The following is a 16,499-nucleotide window of genomic DNA, read 5'->3' as shown; positions in this document are numbered from 1 at the left end:
GCTGAGTACACTTTTTGAGTTTAAAACACTATTAAAATCAGTCTCATCTGGGAGACCTATACTGATGAGTTTTAAATTATGAATTTTAAACTATAGACTGATTGTTAACATTTATTGGTCTTGTATGTACATTCTTTGAAACTGCGGTTATGTGTTTTAACTGGCTTATGTGTTTTTAACTGGTGTATTTTAATCCGTTGCTTTTCTTCATCTTGATCCATGGGGAGAGATGAATAAGAAATAATAAAATTATTGTTATTGTCATTATTATTGTTGTTGTTATCGAGAAAATTTGCTGTTCTCGTGATCAAATATTATACTATCCAATATCCTGATTTGCCAGGAACAGCCCTAATACTCTGTTGTCCCAGAACTTCAGCTTCTTAAAAAATTTCTTAGTTTCCCTCTTTTCCCACTTCAATTGCTTTGTCTTCTGTTTTATTCAACTGTTGCAAATTGAGTTCAAAGTACAAAGGTATTTGTATTCAATTAACTCAGCAAGAGAGACAGAAGAGGAAGGGATAAACTTTTGCCCTTCCCAGTAGACTCCGGCAAAAACAAAAGGCTGCAACCTCTTATAGTTTGTATGTTCTTCCTCACTAATAAGCTTTACCATCTTGACAACACTCTGATCTAGTTTGGGTACATGTGTCCCAGTTTTCAGCTTTGAAATATGAGCTACATCTAAGAAGCAGTAACATAATTGTTTTAAATATTAGTGGAAAAATCCAAACTAAATGTTGTTGTTGTGAGCCTTCAAGTCATTTCCAACTTATGGCGACCCTAAGGTGAACATATCACAGGGTTTTCTTGGCAGGTTTTTTCAGAGGGGGAGGGGTTATCATCCACATCATCTGAGGCTGAGAGACTGTGATTTGTCTGAGGTCAGCCAATGGGTTTCCATGGCTGAGCCAGGATTCAAACTCTGATCTCCAGAGTTTGAATCTCAAACCACTACACCACACATGCTCATAAAACAGAACAAATAGAAACATATGCTTTACTGGAAGAGCTTTTAACTTTATACTGAAATTTCTAGGGCTGAAGTTCCAGTAAGAATGAGGAACTCTTGTTACACAATCAACATCCTGCTTAAAGAATGCTGCAGCTTTAAAAAAAAAAAAAGAAGCAGAAGGAAAAACACCCTCCAGAGAAAAGAAAACTCACAGCACTGCAGCCCAGTCAAGTTCGTAATCGTAACTAAATTTGGCCAGGCTTCTTCAAAACATACCAGCTTCCTTTGTCAGAGAGGCCTTCTGGGAACTTCTCATCCCACTACTGAGTGAATATTAACGGCAATGGAGAAAGATCTGCTTATTGGGTGAGTTGTGATTTGAAATTGTTTTACTTAAAAAAAAGAAGACATTAAGCATTACAGTGACAGTAGTGCTCCCAGGCTAGAAAAATGAGGGACTCATATGTCTCCACATTTTCACAAGACTTTTAAAATATAGACTTTAAGGTACTTTGGATTGCAGTGTTTCCATTAGACTCCCTAATCAGATCTCTCCCACTCTCAGATGCCAGATGTAAAGAAGGACAGTCATGAGCTGTATAACATTGTTTTGCTGTTGTATAAGAAAGCATCTGTTATGTTCTCTGCATGTATTGTTCTGCTTTTGGCATCACATCTTTTCATTATTCACAAAAGTCTAAGTCCTGGACAGGGTAGGTCTTTCTTGTTCTCGAAAAGGAGAGGGGAGGGAGGGAGATAGATTTATCAATGTTATTAAAAGCTATATATTTTTATAGGATTACCACGAGAATTTAAACTATTATATTCAGCTTCAGAATATGCTTTCCAGACTTTCTTTTTAAAGTAAGGGTAGGTTTATTATCATAAAACATTAGCTTGAAAACACACACATCAGCAGAAGTGGTAAAGCAGCTTCTAAACTGTACCATACTAGACAAAGACCAGCATTATCATTAGACTTGCTACAGTAGCCATCTCAGGAGGCAGATGCTATGGGGTGGAAGTGGTCGAAAGATATTGTATGCTGTATCACCAGTCCTGTGGCCCATAAAGCTACTTTGTTGTCCTTAGGTATAAGGGAGAATAACAGTATAGAAATGTTATTTTTTAAGATTCCAGTTCCAAGAATCCCTCAACTTTAATGGCCAGTTGGCACACAGAATGAATAGGTCTAGGAAATATAGTCCAAAAGGTAACTTTTTCAGGCTTCGTGCAAAACTATATTTTCTCCAGTGTTTACAAAATATAATAAAAATAATAATAAAAATCAGTGTTCACTTTGTCTTTCTTTGAAGCATCAAAATATCTTAGGCTGCCCTGCTTTAGAATGCAGTTTGGTGGATATTTAGGTTGAAATGTCTTATACCTATACATAGAGAATGAGATCTTAAGCAGAAGGGCTCTATCCCAATGGAAGTTGGTGGCTCCCAATATCATTGGGAGCAGTGAATCTGCTCTAGGATTTAGGTCAAAAAACACACTGCAGAAATAATCCACACTGAAACCACTTTAACTGACCTGGTGCAATACTAGGGAATTCTGAGAACTATAGTTTTGTGAGACATTTAGCCTTCTTTGTCAGGGAGCTCTGGTGCCACAATAAACTACAGTCCCTGTATTCCCTAGCACTGAGCCAGGGAGGTTAACACAGTCTCAAACTGGATTATTTCTGCAGTGTGTTTTGGACCTTACTCCAGACTTTAAAGGAGCTATCCAAAGTGCTGAAACCCATCTCCCAAACTTGCTCAACCAACATTTCCCCATCATACATCCTCCGAATAGATTCCAGTAATTTTTGTTTAGCCATCTTTCCATCATACCCATGTTCACTCGGAAAGGAATAAACTTTCATCCCAGTATATACATAAATACCTGCAGCTGTGTGCTCCCTCACTTGTGTTCTCAAACAGCCCAATCCAGCAACAACATTTCCCTATATGCTGTGTGAAAGAGTCTTCATCTGAAGGTCTGAAGATATGAGTATTCCAAATGGTCCTTGACAAACCTAGAGGAAAAGCTGATTGTATTTTTAAGGAATAGTCACCTTCCTTACCACTAGTGTACACAGTCTGCATGCAGGAAGTCTCACTTTTAAATTTTAGGTACAGCTGGAAAAGACTTCGGTATCACATCCTTGGAGAGCTGCTGCCAATCCATGTAGTGATAACATTCAGCTAGGCAGAGCAATGGTGTGTGAATCATTAGAAAGCAGTTATTATTATTATTTCTACCCCACCTCTCCAATAAGATCATAGATTCAAAGACTCATAGATTCATAGAGCTAGAAGAGACCTCTTAAGGGCCACCCCCCACAGATGACCATCTAGCCTCTTTTTTAAAGACTTCCAAAGAAGGAGAGTCTACCATCCTCTGAGGCAGCATGTTCCATCATCAAATAGATCTTACTGTCAGAAAGTTCTTCCTAATGTTGAAGTTGAATCTCTATTCCTGTAGTTTGAATCCATTCTCTGTGTCTTGGGAGATTATCACACAGGGATAAGAAAGAGGAGAAAAAAGGAATGCTCCCATCATGATTGCATGATTGTGAGAAGATCTACACTACATCGCGCTCAGCCCATACTTCTCCCATTAACAACCTGGAATGCTCCTGTAACTTCTTATTCATGTATTCTTGCCAATAGAACTTCATTCACAGTATCACAAAGATGCAGAAGTGAATAATGCTTCATTTGTGCTATTGCAGAGGAATTTGGAACCTTCTCAATCTTTTTACCTTGCTGGAACCCTTGAAATAATTGTCAGGTCTTAGGGAACTCTTGCATAAAATTATTATATTAACAGCCCCCCCCCCCTAATTATAAAAAATTATGTCTTCTAGAACTCCTAAAGACCTCTCATGGAATACTAGGGTTCTGGAGCCCTGTGCTCATGTGAATATCGTCTATGCTAGAAACAGCCATATTCGCTGGTACAAGTGGGGGAGAATTTCATGACATTTTGCAGAATTCACCCAAATTTGCAAGCTTTTTAACAATTGGGAAAGGCTTAAATTTTAAAAAGTCTCAACAGAAAAAAAGTGAAAACCATTTATTTTCTGAACTCCTACTTTCAGCCACTCCTTCTGCTTCTCTACTTCGTTATGTGAAAAGGTTATAGTCATATGTTTGGCATAAAAAAGGTCACATGTAGTCGCGTGTCTGCTTTATCTTTCTCTGCTGAGCACAGTAATCTTTCTGGTCAATAGTGATGAACATAAAAATAAGAAGTAAGCCCTGAATTTTGATAAAAACTATTTTGTTTTGCCTCTACACCTCATCTGTAATATTGTAACAATAATTCTCAGCATAGAAAGCTATGAAAAGAATGAGTTAGGGTAGGTTTAAATGATGTAGTATCCGTGAAAATGTGTTTCATTATATTTTATTTTCCTCCTAGAACCATACTTCTTTCTTTCTTCTTCCATTTTTGTCTCCATTGCTACAACTCTATGAGGTAGGATAGATTTCTACCTATCTGCTAAACTGGCCCGAAGTTACCCTGGGAGTGTCATGGCTGAGCTAGGAGTTGAACTCAGGCTGCATCCACACCAGTAAAACAATCCACATTCAGTGCGCAATATTCTGCCTAGATTTCTATCCATTTATGCCACACTGACTCATAAAAATCCACTCAAATTATATAGCTAGCCACACATTTCCCACCTGCATTTATTTTTTTTAAATGCTTTATTTACAACAAATAAAAATAGTTTTACATTCTCCCAATCTCGTCTTCCATATAATCATAGAGTATTATAAAATATCTAGAATCAACCCCCCACCCTCCCCTCCCTTGACTTCCTAGAGACTATGTATTCTACCGTTCCTAATTTCTTTCCCTTTAACTATAAACTAGCTCTTAATCGTCCTTCTATATTCTCTTACTTAGGATATAACATCTAATGTCAGACCAAACATTATAACAGTTTCTCCCAAATAGAACAACAAGTAGCTAAAAATTCTTACATAAACAGTTTGTTATTATTCTGATCTGGTCTTATCAATTCCGCAAACATCATATCCATTTAACCTATCCACCCTTCCCCTTCTCTTTGTAAATAATTCAACCAAGGGAACCAATCTCTATAAAAGTCTTCTAACATATTCTTCCCCATTAACGTTGTTAATTTATCCATTTCATGTATTTCCGCAATTTTTAACTTCCAGTCTTCTATTGAGGGAACTTCTTCTGATTTCCATTTTCGTGCAATCACCAATCTTGCCGCCACCGAAAAATACTCCTGGACTCAGCTTTGAACCTGGAGGCCCAGGTCTCTGTAGTGACTAGGAGTGTTTTTGCACATTTAAAGCTTGTGTACCAACTGCGCCTGTTCCTTGAAACACTGGGTCTGGCTACGGTGGTACATTCCTTGGTTACATCTCATTTGGACTACTGTAATGTGCTCTACTTGGGTCTGCCTTTGAAGAATGTTTGGAAATTTCAGCTGGTCCAAAGAATTGCAGCCAGGCGGTTAACTGGGACAGGTTATAGATATCACACAAAGCCCTTGTTGAAACAGCTCCACTAGCTGCCAGTTTATTCCCAGGCACAATTCAAAGTACTGGTTGTGACCTATAAAGCCTGAGATGGCAGGCTATTTGGCAGACTGTATCCCCTGTGTGAGCCAGCTCGGGCTCTGAGCTCCTCAAGCATGGTTGGTGGGGACACAAGAGAGGGCCTTTTCTGTGGCTGCCCCAGACTCTGGGATGCTTCCCAGGGATGCTGTAATGGCCCCCTCTTTGTTGTCCTTCCACTAGCAGGCTAAGACCTTCTTGTTCAGACAGGCATTTAAAACTTAAACATTTTTAAAGAATAGGCTGTGTGTTGTATTCTTCTAAATGTATTTTAAACACCTTTATCTTTTCAACTATATTTTATTTTTATATGCAATCTGTTTAAAGATTATAGTAATTTAATTCTGCTGTAGTGTAACACTTTTCTATGTTTTTAATTGTACTGTTTTAATGTTGTAAGCCGCTCTGAGTCCCAGGTTTGGGAGAAGGGTGAGATATTAATATTAATAATAATAATAATAATAATAATAATAATAATAATAATAGCTTTACATTCTTAAAAAAAATCTAAACTGTGATCCACCTTGAGTCTCATCTTGGAAGAAAGGTGAGATAATAAACAAACAAACAAACAAACAAATGGTGATGGTTGCAAGTGGAATAATGGGGAAATTGCAGTCTCCCCTTTCCTTTTCCCCTTTATGGCCATCTTCACAAATGAAGGAAATAAGGCACGGTATGCTATACAATAAACAATTGTTTGTGTGTGTGCTTGTTTTAACTGTGGAAAATCCCATTTCTCCTTATCTTCACATCTGAGACATACAACTCAGACAGTCACAGGACAGGAATATCCCAAAGCACATTGTCTGACTGCTCAACTCATACTTTAATAGCCTCACCTTTTGGCCTCAGTGAGCAGCAAACTGACACATGGAATCATCATGAACATTGAAACTCTCTTTCAAAAAAAGTTCCATGACATTCTTTGTTTGCTTTCTTCCAACCAGTGATAAAAGCATTACAAACTACGGAAGCGATGATCTTCTTTCCCCAAGGATTGCACAAGGTATGACAACACAGTATTTTAAACAGCCTCAGGCTGTGATAAGATCTTAAAGTTGTTTTCAAATAAAATTAGCCAGAGGGCCAGAGAATTCACAGTCTGCTTGGTCGGTTGTCTCCCAGTGAAGAACTAGAATAGAAACAATAGTGGGTTGTCATTACGTACACATTGACTTCAATACAACAAGAGCTGGACTTCATTATGCTTAGTGCATATTTGACAAGTTCAAGTTGATGAGACCTTTCCTGGGTGAAGGAATGAAAATATAAAAAAACATAAAGGACACAATAATGTATTAATTATAAGAACAGAAGCCAGTTAATTATAACTTTTAAAACAAGAGTGGGCAACTGTGGAGGACTAGGGGGCCACATTAACCTTCTGGGAGATTTTGGAGAGCTGCATCCCCACTGCACTTGCTCCTGCAAAAAACTCAAACAATCTTTTTGCCCCCCCCTCCCAACACCCTGTAGGTCACATGGGATGTGTTTTGGGGCTTTGTTTGGTTCCCAGAGGGCATTTTGAGGCAAATAAAATTGTTTTTGAAAAATTTCATAAAATTTCATTTTGACCCCTGAGAAGTCAGGAGTGGCTCTGAAAACAGTGAAGATGCTTTGTACACCCACTAGAGATCAATGGGGAGGTATTTAAGACCAACAACTTTTTTTAAAAGATTTTTTTTCTTTTTCTTTTACCTTTGGGGGTTCCCTAGGAACCACAATAATGACACTTGGGGGCCTCATGTGGCCCGTGGGCTGCACTTTGCCCATCCCTATTTTAAAATACTATTTAGTTAAACATTTGTTTAAAATCTCACTTAGGATGCAACTTTATAATCTTGGATTAACAGTTGCATAAATTGAGTTCAATGTATAATACCTAGGGTCCGAGACAGATGGGTAAGAAGTGGCGTGCCGGTGACAATTCTAGGGTTCGGGAGGATGTACCAACCGCACGCTCCCAAACCCTAGTCCATATGGATGCTGCCATCATGGTGGCCTCCTGTTCCCCAGGGGCTGGCATGATGATGCAAGCATGGCGTTGCATCCGTACGTCAGGGTGCCATGCTTGTATCATTGACGTGCCACAGTGTCCAGGGAGCCCACATGGTTTGGCTGCTGCGTGCTCTCTCGGGAGCTAAAATGGGCAGCTCCAGTCCGCCCTTTTGGGGTGATCTGTCAAGCCCCTTTGTTTCCTAAGAAATGAGAAGAATAGCAAAACAGAATGAAATACACAAATTCGATCTCATGGGTGATCTCTGTGTACACACACACACACACACACACACACACACAGAGCTACTTTCTTATGTGGTGATCATCCTGGTGTGATTTTCATTTGTTCAAACTCACCACAAATAGAACTAAACTGAACTGAACTTTATGTTTTTATAGATCCAAGCCTTTGATTTTTTTTTTCAAATTTGAGCCTCATTTGTTTCAAGATAACTGTGGAAGTGTGAAACAAAACCAGTGGGGGAGGGAAGCATGAAAGGATAGACATTTGTATAACAAAATTGTATAAATGTAATAGAAATAAGACCACTCTGTAACCCTGTTTATCCTGAATTACTTGTGTTACAATACCAATAGGCCCAGCCCTGCTTTTCCTGCATTATTTTGATGCAATCCCTGTATGACTCAAAGAAACCCAAAATGAAGCTGATAAGAAGCATAAAAGTAAATGTTTATTTGGACCTTTGGTTTAATTTAACATGTTCCAATTGAACTTCAGCCTTTTCTAAAACCAATGTGTTCCTTCTTGATCATATTTTCATAATCCCAGAACTGCAAATCATGAATGGGGACATACACTGCAAGAAGAAGCTACATGCAGAAGACCCATAGCCTATACCCATAGCCTATAATTATCTAGGTCAGAAGGGCTGGCACTATAATGCTCAATGATCATCTTGAAGGAAAAAAATACTGGCTAAATTTATGTGTGTGAATCATTTGACTAGAATTAATTTGGAGTCCATCAGTCTAGATCTAATTTGTAATGCTTAGGAAGAATGACATCTTCTCTGATTGATCTTCACTAGCCATAAGGGTAAAATCAAGTCCTTAATTTCAGCTTTGGAAACAGGTGGTAGCTTGATTGGGAGTGCAAATTAGTGAGATGAATGAGAGGAGGTAGTTTTTTGTGTTTCTGTGTCCTTGAATAGTCTCCATAGATTTGCTAAAATAGAGATCCCTTCTCAAGCCATTGCTGGGACCCCTTGAAAAACCATCCTAACAAAGTAGCCTCTAGAATTCAGGTTCATTTCTCAACTTTCCCAATGATTGGACTGGACTTCCCATATATTTATATGAAATTTGGTTTCAGTGCTGCCCTATGACTCTGGAGACCAGAATTCAAGTCTCCACTTAAGCATAAAAACCCATTGGGTGACCTTGGGCAAGTCACAGTCTCTCAGCCTCAGAGGATGACAATGGCAAATTCCTTCTGAAGAAATTTGCCAAGAAAACCCTATGCCAGATTCACCTTTGGGTCACCATAAATCAGATATTATTTAGAGACACACAACAACAACAACAACAACAACAACAACAACCATCTCAATAAAAAGTCATGATGGGTTGGAAAGGTTTGATTAGAGCAGCATTTTACAAATATTTGCACTCCCAATCAAATCTACTAAAAAGTAGGGATACTTTCCTTTAATGTAGTTCCAACTACAAATTCCTGAGTTCAAACGTAAAAAGTTCTATAAAATTGAAAGTGGATGTTTTTAGTCTCTTCCTCCCTCCCCACATTCTCAAAATGAAAAGCCATGGTTTCCCACCATTTTTGAACCTAGACAGCATGTACATGTGAATACCCTTCCTCTTCAAGTACGGGTTCAGATTAGTAGGACCCTGTCTTGTGGGGTTTCAGTTATCTTAAAGAATGATATCTTCAGAATGAGAATGACAACTTTTTGTCCGGTGTGACAGAGCAAAATTCTTTTATGCACAAATTCTTGGTTACATCCAACCCATCTGTCATACATAAGCATCAGAAAGCCACACATAGAGTTATGTATTTATTCCTCTTGCTCAGTCACATCCTCCAATGCAAGAACAATGTGAGTTGTGAAATGCCACATACTTCATTGGTTCCCCTTCAGAAAGTTCCTTTAACACATTCCTGTGATTCAAGCACTTTACCTCACAGAGCTGTTAACGGGAGGTGGAGTTACGTTCCAATATTTACTCATCCTCTAACCTACAAAAATCACTTTGGTTGTAGCAACAACAGACCGACTTACTGAGTGACACTGTCTGAGCTTATACATTAGACTCCTTTGCAAACGGAGTATTTCAGGAATCTTCCATACACAGTAGAGTGTATTCAGGAAGCAGCTGGAACTTAACAGGCATGCCAGGTATGTGAGAAGAGTGCTTAAATCCAAACATCTTCTTTTCTTTATGACTTGTTTAAAACTTAATTCAGCAGCTCCAGCTAATGTGACAGAGCTACATTTCATTTGTTCTGGGGTGTTGCTGGCGAGTGTTCACAAAAGTGAAAGGCACAGAACAGATCATGACCCATTCTTCCATTGTGCATAAAAAATGCCAAACACCAATCCAAGCGAGCTGTTAATAATCACACAGCATTTTTTCTAGCAATAAGGATTGGTGTAAAATTCTTAAAGAAATACTTTGTTTTTGAATGGGTGAGCTAAGTGATGCACTAGAGGATCTGATATAGAGGATTTGATATAAAAGAAATGAGCATGCTATAACACAGTCCAGATTCTGTAAGTAAGTACAATGTCCTCTTGCTTTTATTCTTCTCTGTTGTGGTTTTTGAACTTTACAGAACCTGGAAACAAAGCTGCTACAGCTGTATTTCTCCCTGAATTAAAACAAAAGAAACTGCTTATATCTTGAATCTGTACTGAACTGGATGATGGTTTATAAAAAGAGACTTTAATTCAGACAAAATGGAGATACTCCTAGTTGGGAAAGAGACAGCCTCTGCTCTAGGGGCCGATTCTGTTTTGGATGCTGTAATACTTCTGGTGCATAAACAAACTGCTTTGCATTTGGGAGTGTTCTTGTGATCAGCTTTGCACTTGCATGCCCAGATTGTGATCACAGAGACCTTTGTCCAATTTACGCTGGTAGCATCACCTGTATGTGCTCTAGATGAGTTCATGGGACTACCTTTAAAGAGTTTTCATTTGGTACAGAATCCAGAATGCATCTCTCTAATGGCCTTTTGCTTTTAACTCATTTATTGTGACATACTTTTGCAATCCCAGGCCAAATTGGTTATTCCTGGAAGATTGTGAATTGTCTCCAGCTTTTGCCCTTGTTGATTTTTGACCCTTATATGTTCACATTATTTTTTTAACTGTTGTTAAATTACCTTTTTAGAGAGTATCGATATGGACCCTAAATACACTGAAGGCACTAGATCTTCTCTGGTCTTGGAAGATATGCAAAGTCAGTCCTGGTTAGTACCAGGAAGGGAGGCTACCAGGGACGTACCAGATACTGTAGGTTATATTCAAAGGAAGTCATTGGCAAATGGCTTTTGAATACTCTTTGCAAGAGAAAACCCTATGAAATCCATAGGTTGCCATTAAGTTAATGTGTGATGAATTCTTTAAGTATTTATATATAAGGAAAGGATTTCTAAAGATGAATGGTACTGAGATTTTTCTTTGCAGTATAACAATGATCTTTGATCTTTAAGTTTGATACAGGCTGGTCAACAGAGAGTTTAATGTGCTCTTCCAGTTCCCAGAGACATTTCTGCAGAGTTGGGGAAAGAAAAAATCTTTTGGATTACACATTTTAGAATCTCCAGGCAGTATGGGCCAGTGTGCTTGTGGCAGGATGTGTTCTTGTGAGTGTTCTAGAGTTGAGATCCAAAAGATAAATGGGGGATACAGCCAGGAAAAAGGGGACTGCGAGATGCCACCCCTTTTTGACCCAGACAGAGGCTGCAGCAACCAAACGGCATGGCCTCCGGGAGCCCTAAAAAGAACCTGCTCCTAGTGGGTTCTTCTTAAGGTGCATTCGCGGTGCCATTGGTGCCTTTTGGATGCTGCACTGCACATACATCATCATAGTGGCCCCCGTGTGGATGGGGGCAAGCCATTATGATGTGGTAGGGCTCAGGAGCATGAGGATGCTCCACTCTTCTGAGCCCTAAAATTGGCCCCAGGCTTTGCGCCCCCAGTCTGTACCAGGCCAAAGTCTTCCAAGTTCTGAAATTATTACATTCAGTACCAGGGCTTATCTCCTTTATTACAGAAAGCAAGCAAGCAAGCAGACAAATTTTCCTATACAGTTCTATGGTTTATATTAAGTCCTAAAATGTAGCATCAGAGAGAACTATGCACGTAAGTGTGCATGAATGTGCCAAATTTTACTATGTGGCAATTTAAATCATCTTTAGGCCATCAGTTGCAGCATCTTTTAAATGATACCCAACTTAAAGTGTAATTTTATTAACTATTTTAGGCAACATCCTATCCTGGTCTTTCAAAAGTAAGTCCCATTCAACTCAAAGGAGCAAACAGAGTTCATGTGGAAAAGATCTCTCCATGTATATCACATAGGCTGGAATCCTTTTGGCAGTTGTGTGTGTGTATGATCATGTCCAATTGTGTTTATGCAGCAAGAAGCACAGTGAAGATATCAGCCACCCAGGCCTCTGGGAAGATGAGGTAATCTCTGTGCCTCTGGTTACAGAAACACAACCTAACACTTCCTGGACATAACCCTTCTGTATCCACTAATTTCCTGTTGGGGCACACTCCTGCATGTGTTGATGGGAGGATGGGAAAGGGACAGAAAGGAGTCAGAATATGTGTAGGCAGTGCCATCCTAGGGTTAGTGTCACACCAGTGTGGCTCATGATTTCATCCCAATGGCTGCACCTTTTGCCTGCCAGAAAGTTGTGGGGGGCACTGACATGAGAATTGGAGAAGCTATAAGCAAGCATGCAAGGGCACACAACCCCACCACCACCAATGGTAAGCTACTCCATTCAAATGAGTGTGTGTTGGGCTTCAGAGAAGCTCTCCTAAAAAAAAAATCCCTTGTCCCAATTTTTGGGTTGCCAGGGTGCCACTCTTCACCAGGTGCTGCCCTTGGGGACATATGGCTGGCTCAGTCAGAGTGAGGAGGGTGGGTGCATGTTATGCCCTGTTTCCAGGACATGGACATGGACTCTGACTCAAAGGCTGAAGCAGTGGCCCCGCTGCAATGTGCTTCTGAACCACACCAAGAGGAGGCTCCAGAGTCACACGTGTCAAAAACAGAACAGAGTGCAGTACCAGCTATGGCAGAGAATCCTGGTCAATAGAAGACCACTTAGCTTTACTTACCTTCACTGAGCGGAGACAATAAAGGGAGGGCTTTGGGAGGTCTCAGAGGATTGATAGGAAGCAGAAATTAATTAAGCAGCAGTAGTGTTGAGCTGCTGATCTATAAATTCCCAGCCCTGCCTTCCAGGAGTTCTTGGAGGTTTTCTGACCTATCTGGCTGTCTGTTGTGCTCCTGAATTTTGTGTTTAATCTGAACTGTGATTATTGACTCTGGGCTTGAACTGGACTTGAACATTGCTGAACTCTGTTTGGGACTTAAGGCTTGTATTTGCTAAAGTAAAGTAAGTGCTGAGCTGTAAGCTACTCTATGACTGTGCTTGCTCATTAGCTGCTGGCTTTCACTGATTGCCTAGGCTGTGTTTGGGACTACATGTCAGATCCTCCTCCTCTCAAGGAAGAGCAGCAGTGGGGGGACCTGGCAGTACAAAGGGAGTTCCTCGGCACTCACCATCAACCCAGCTGTCATTGTCCCCAATGACCAGGACGAGCTTTCCTGGGGGGAAATCAGGTGTGCCACTGACTCCACCTTCCTAGTGGTGTTAATCTGATGGAAGTCACCTGAAATGCAGTACAGTTTCTGCATTCCACTAGCGATATCACTGCATGTAGGATCAATGCTGTAAAGTGGTTACTTACATGCTGGCTGAATGTGCAGATGATCAGGGTTGTGGAAGCTGCATGTGTTGGAGTTGTGGCTAACTGCACGATTCCCCCCCAAGAAAAAAATGTTTCACCATATGGGATCCTCTGAAACCCCTTATAGTCTACAGGCATAAGGCTACCAGAATTAACCTTTAATATTGCACTGGATACACTTATTATAAGATCAGTCCTGAAGTAGAAATAACATATTCCTAATTCACCTATTTTACAGAATTGCATCTCTGAAGCCTGGACAATTCCTGTGTGTTATTTTAGCTGTTGTTGTTGTTAAACAAAATACTCACTTTTTGTAACTTTTTGTGTTGTAGGTACATCTGGCCATTCTTCTCCCTTTGAAGGAGCCTCTGCACCTCCTTATGAGCTAATGGAAAAAACACTTGCAGATGAAAAGAAAAGTACAGAAGATTCTGGTATGTAGAAGTTCTGTCTTTCACATCCACTTACCCACCCAGATCTAGACTCTGATTATTAGGCAGAATGAACCTCAGTGAAAATCATACAAACACTAGTAACTCTTTTTTTTTTTTGGGTCCAAATTTGAATTTATTCTTTGTTAGATCATTCCCCCCAGCATTTCTACCAGTGACAGCATTTAAAAACCTAGTAATCCCATGTAAGGTTTGCTTTTGGTTTGCTATAAATTGGAAATTACTTGAGGGCTCCCAACAGCAACAAACAACAACTCTGTGAGGAAGTGACCTGTAAGTGACTATTTACATAAAATTTGTGTTAATCACCAATAAAATTTGTGTTAATCTCTAATAAAAACGTGAATTCAGGTGTAGTCTTTATAGATACGTGGTATAAAATAGGTGATTGGCACAGAGAAAATGAAGAGTATGGCCTGCTGAATATGTGGCATGGCACAAACCATCTTCCCAATCTTTCCTCCCACAGTGTCTTTGCTTTCAGCACTCCTGAGAGCAAGGCATTTTAAAAAAAAATAGCCAGCTACCAAGTGTCTTCTCTTTTGGCAGCATATACAGTTGGCCCTCCTTATCCATGGACTTTTTTATACATGGATTCAAGCATTCACGGCTTTAAAATATTTTTAAAAAGGTATACATTTCAAGTATCAAACCTTAATTTTCCCATTTTATATAAGGGACACCATTTTGCTATGCCATTGTATTTAATGGGACTTACACATACACGGATTTTGTTATTCACGGGGGTTCCTGGAACCAAACCCCGGTGGATAACAAGGGTCCATTATAAAAGAAGCTGAAATTGTCACTGCCAGTACCTTCTTTCCCCCCTCCATCTTCATCCTGTTAGTGAAGATCCAGAGATGGGGCTGAGCAGGAAGTTTGTGGGGAGCTTTGCAGAGGCTGCTTAACAGCATGGATCCTCTAAGAGTGGTGCCAATGGGAGAGGGCATTGTGTATTCACCACCCCTTGAGTTGTGCCACCTGAGACACCTAAGGCAATGCTAGATCTGTTACATATTGAGTTTTAGGTTTAACATGACCCTTACATGTGTTATAGTTTTCTGTGGGTTTTCCAGGCTATGTAGCCATGTTCTGGAATAATTTATTCCTGATGTTCCACCTACATCTGTGGCTGACACCTTCAGAGGGTGGTAGCATAGAAGTATGTGTGACCCTTTGTTGGGAGGAGTGATTTCCATGTTAATCTCTATGTTGGTCTGTTGTTGAATGGCAAGCCCTCATGGTGGGAGGACATGTGGGAGGGTATGCGTATGTATTTAATTAGCAATCCATTGTCTACAGGGAAACCCCCTGACCCTAGGTGGTATTCATTTGCATGTACTGGGTCTTAATTTTGGTGTTCTTCAAGACTGATAGCCCAGCTTTGTTTATTTTCAATGATTTCTCTTTCCTATTGAAGTTGTCCAGGTGTTTGTGGATTTCAATGGCCTCTCTGTGCATTATGACCTGGTAGTTGCTGGCATGGTCCAGAATGTCAGTGTTTTCAAATAGTATTCTATGCCCAGGTTGGTTTATGACGTGTTTTGCTACTGCTGGTTTTTCTGGCTGACTTAGTCTGCATGTAAATCACTTTCTTCCAACCAAGGGTCACACAAGTATATATAGCCCACATATCTCCATGCAAACTAACCCACAGAACACTATGGATGTTGGCTGTGAAAGCCTTCGACTTCACCTTACATGCATGATTTAAAATTAGATTATAAGATTATTGTTGAACAGTTGCCTGGAAAGAATCTCCATGGACCACTGCTCTCCTGCCTCTAGCCTCCCAGGTCTAATCAGCAGCTTTACTAAGGAGACCAAGCTAGGGTAAATTAAGCACTCTTCCAATTCTTGTCTGAGCAGATCTAAATACAACAAATATACCTACCAATATTTCACAGATGAATACCACAATGTGTTTTAATCGAACAACATCAGAGTATCATCAAAATGGCAAAATAAAACAATGTGGGAGCATGCACAAGCTAGTAGAGGCTGGAACAGTCTGCTTTTGTTTAAGATTACTGGGAAGAAAAAAAAATCTGCCCCCTCTTTTCTTTCCTCCACTGCTTTATTAATTAGGGGCAAACTACTTTTGCACTTGGAACTCAGTTTGCAACAATGGAAGTAAGCTGAACACAAAGGGAGAATGGGAGGAGGAAAGAGAAAAAGGGACATTTTAGAACAGGGGTAGGCAACCTGCGGCCTGCAGGCCGGATGCGGCCCGGCAAGGCCTTGGGACTGGCCCCAGCCCGATCCTGCTGCCGATTGCAGCCGGAGCCTTTGGCCTCTCACGTGAGGGCGTGGGACCTTTGGCCTATCAGGAGGAGGCGGGCAAGGGGGGGCAAGCGGCAAGAAAGGGGGGCAATTGTCTATAGAAGCCTCCGAAACATGCATTTATATTAACATTTTTTAAAAAATCAGCTATTTTTTTTTGCGTGTCCTCCATTTTTGTATAAAATGTGTCCTCCATTTGAAAATTTTGTCCTACATTTGTCCCGGTTTATTTATT

The 16,499-nt window shown here is 40.1% G+C and overlaps 1 protein-coding gene across 4 annotated transcripts in view; it reads left to right on the top strand.

The window, feature by feature from the left end:
- Positions 1 to 1,162: 1,162 nt before the first annotated feature.
- Positions 1,163 to 16,499, top strand: part of LOC121924450 (protein SSUH2 homolog) — a 38,321-nt gene continuing 22,984 nt past the window's right edge. For 2 of the 4 annotated variants that reach the window (XM_042455933.1, XM_042455930.1), the window contains exons 1-3: positions 1,163 to 1,321; positions 6,501 to 6,559; positions 13,859 to 13,960. In XM_042455933.1, the coding sequence (XP_042311867.1) occupies positions 1,299 to 1,321; positions 6,501 to 6,559; positions 13,859 to 13,960 (184 nt within the window). In that variant the 5' untranslated portion in view covers positions 1,163 to 1,298. Of the gene's footprint in view, positions 1,322 to 6,500; positions 6,560 to 12,204; positions 12,225 to 13,858; positions 13,961 to 16,499 lie in introns of those variants that run through there. The other 2 variants (XM_042455931.1, XM_042455932.1) reach the window with 2 other exon arrangements.

The sequence above is a fragment of the Sceloporus undulatus genome, chromosome 2, assembly GCF_019175285.1.
Source record: "Sceloporus undulatus isolate JIND9_A2432 ecotype Alabama chromosome 2, SceUnd_v1.1, whole genome shotgun sequence".
In the NCBI taxonomy this organism is placed as follows: Eukaryota; Metazoa; Chordata; class Lepidosauria; order Squamata; family Phrynosomatidae; genus Sceloporus; species Sceloporus undulatus.
This window is presented reverse-complemented; position numbering and strand designations above follow the sequence as displayed.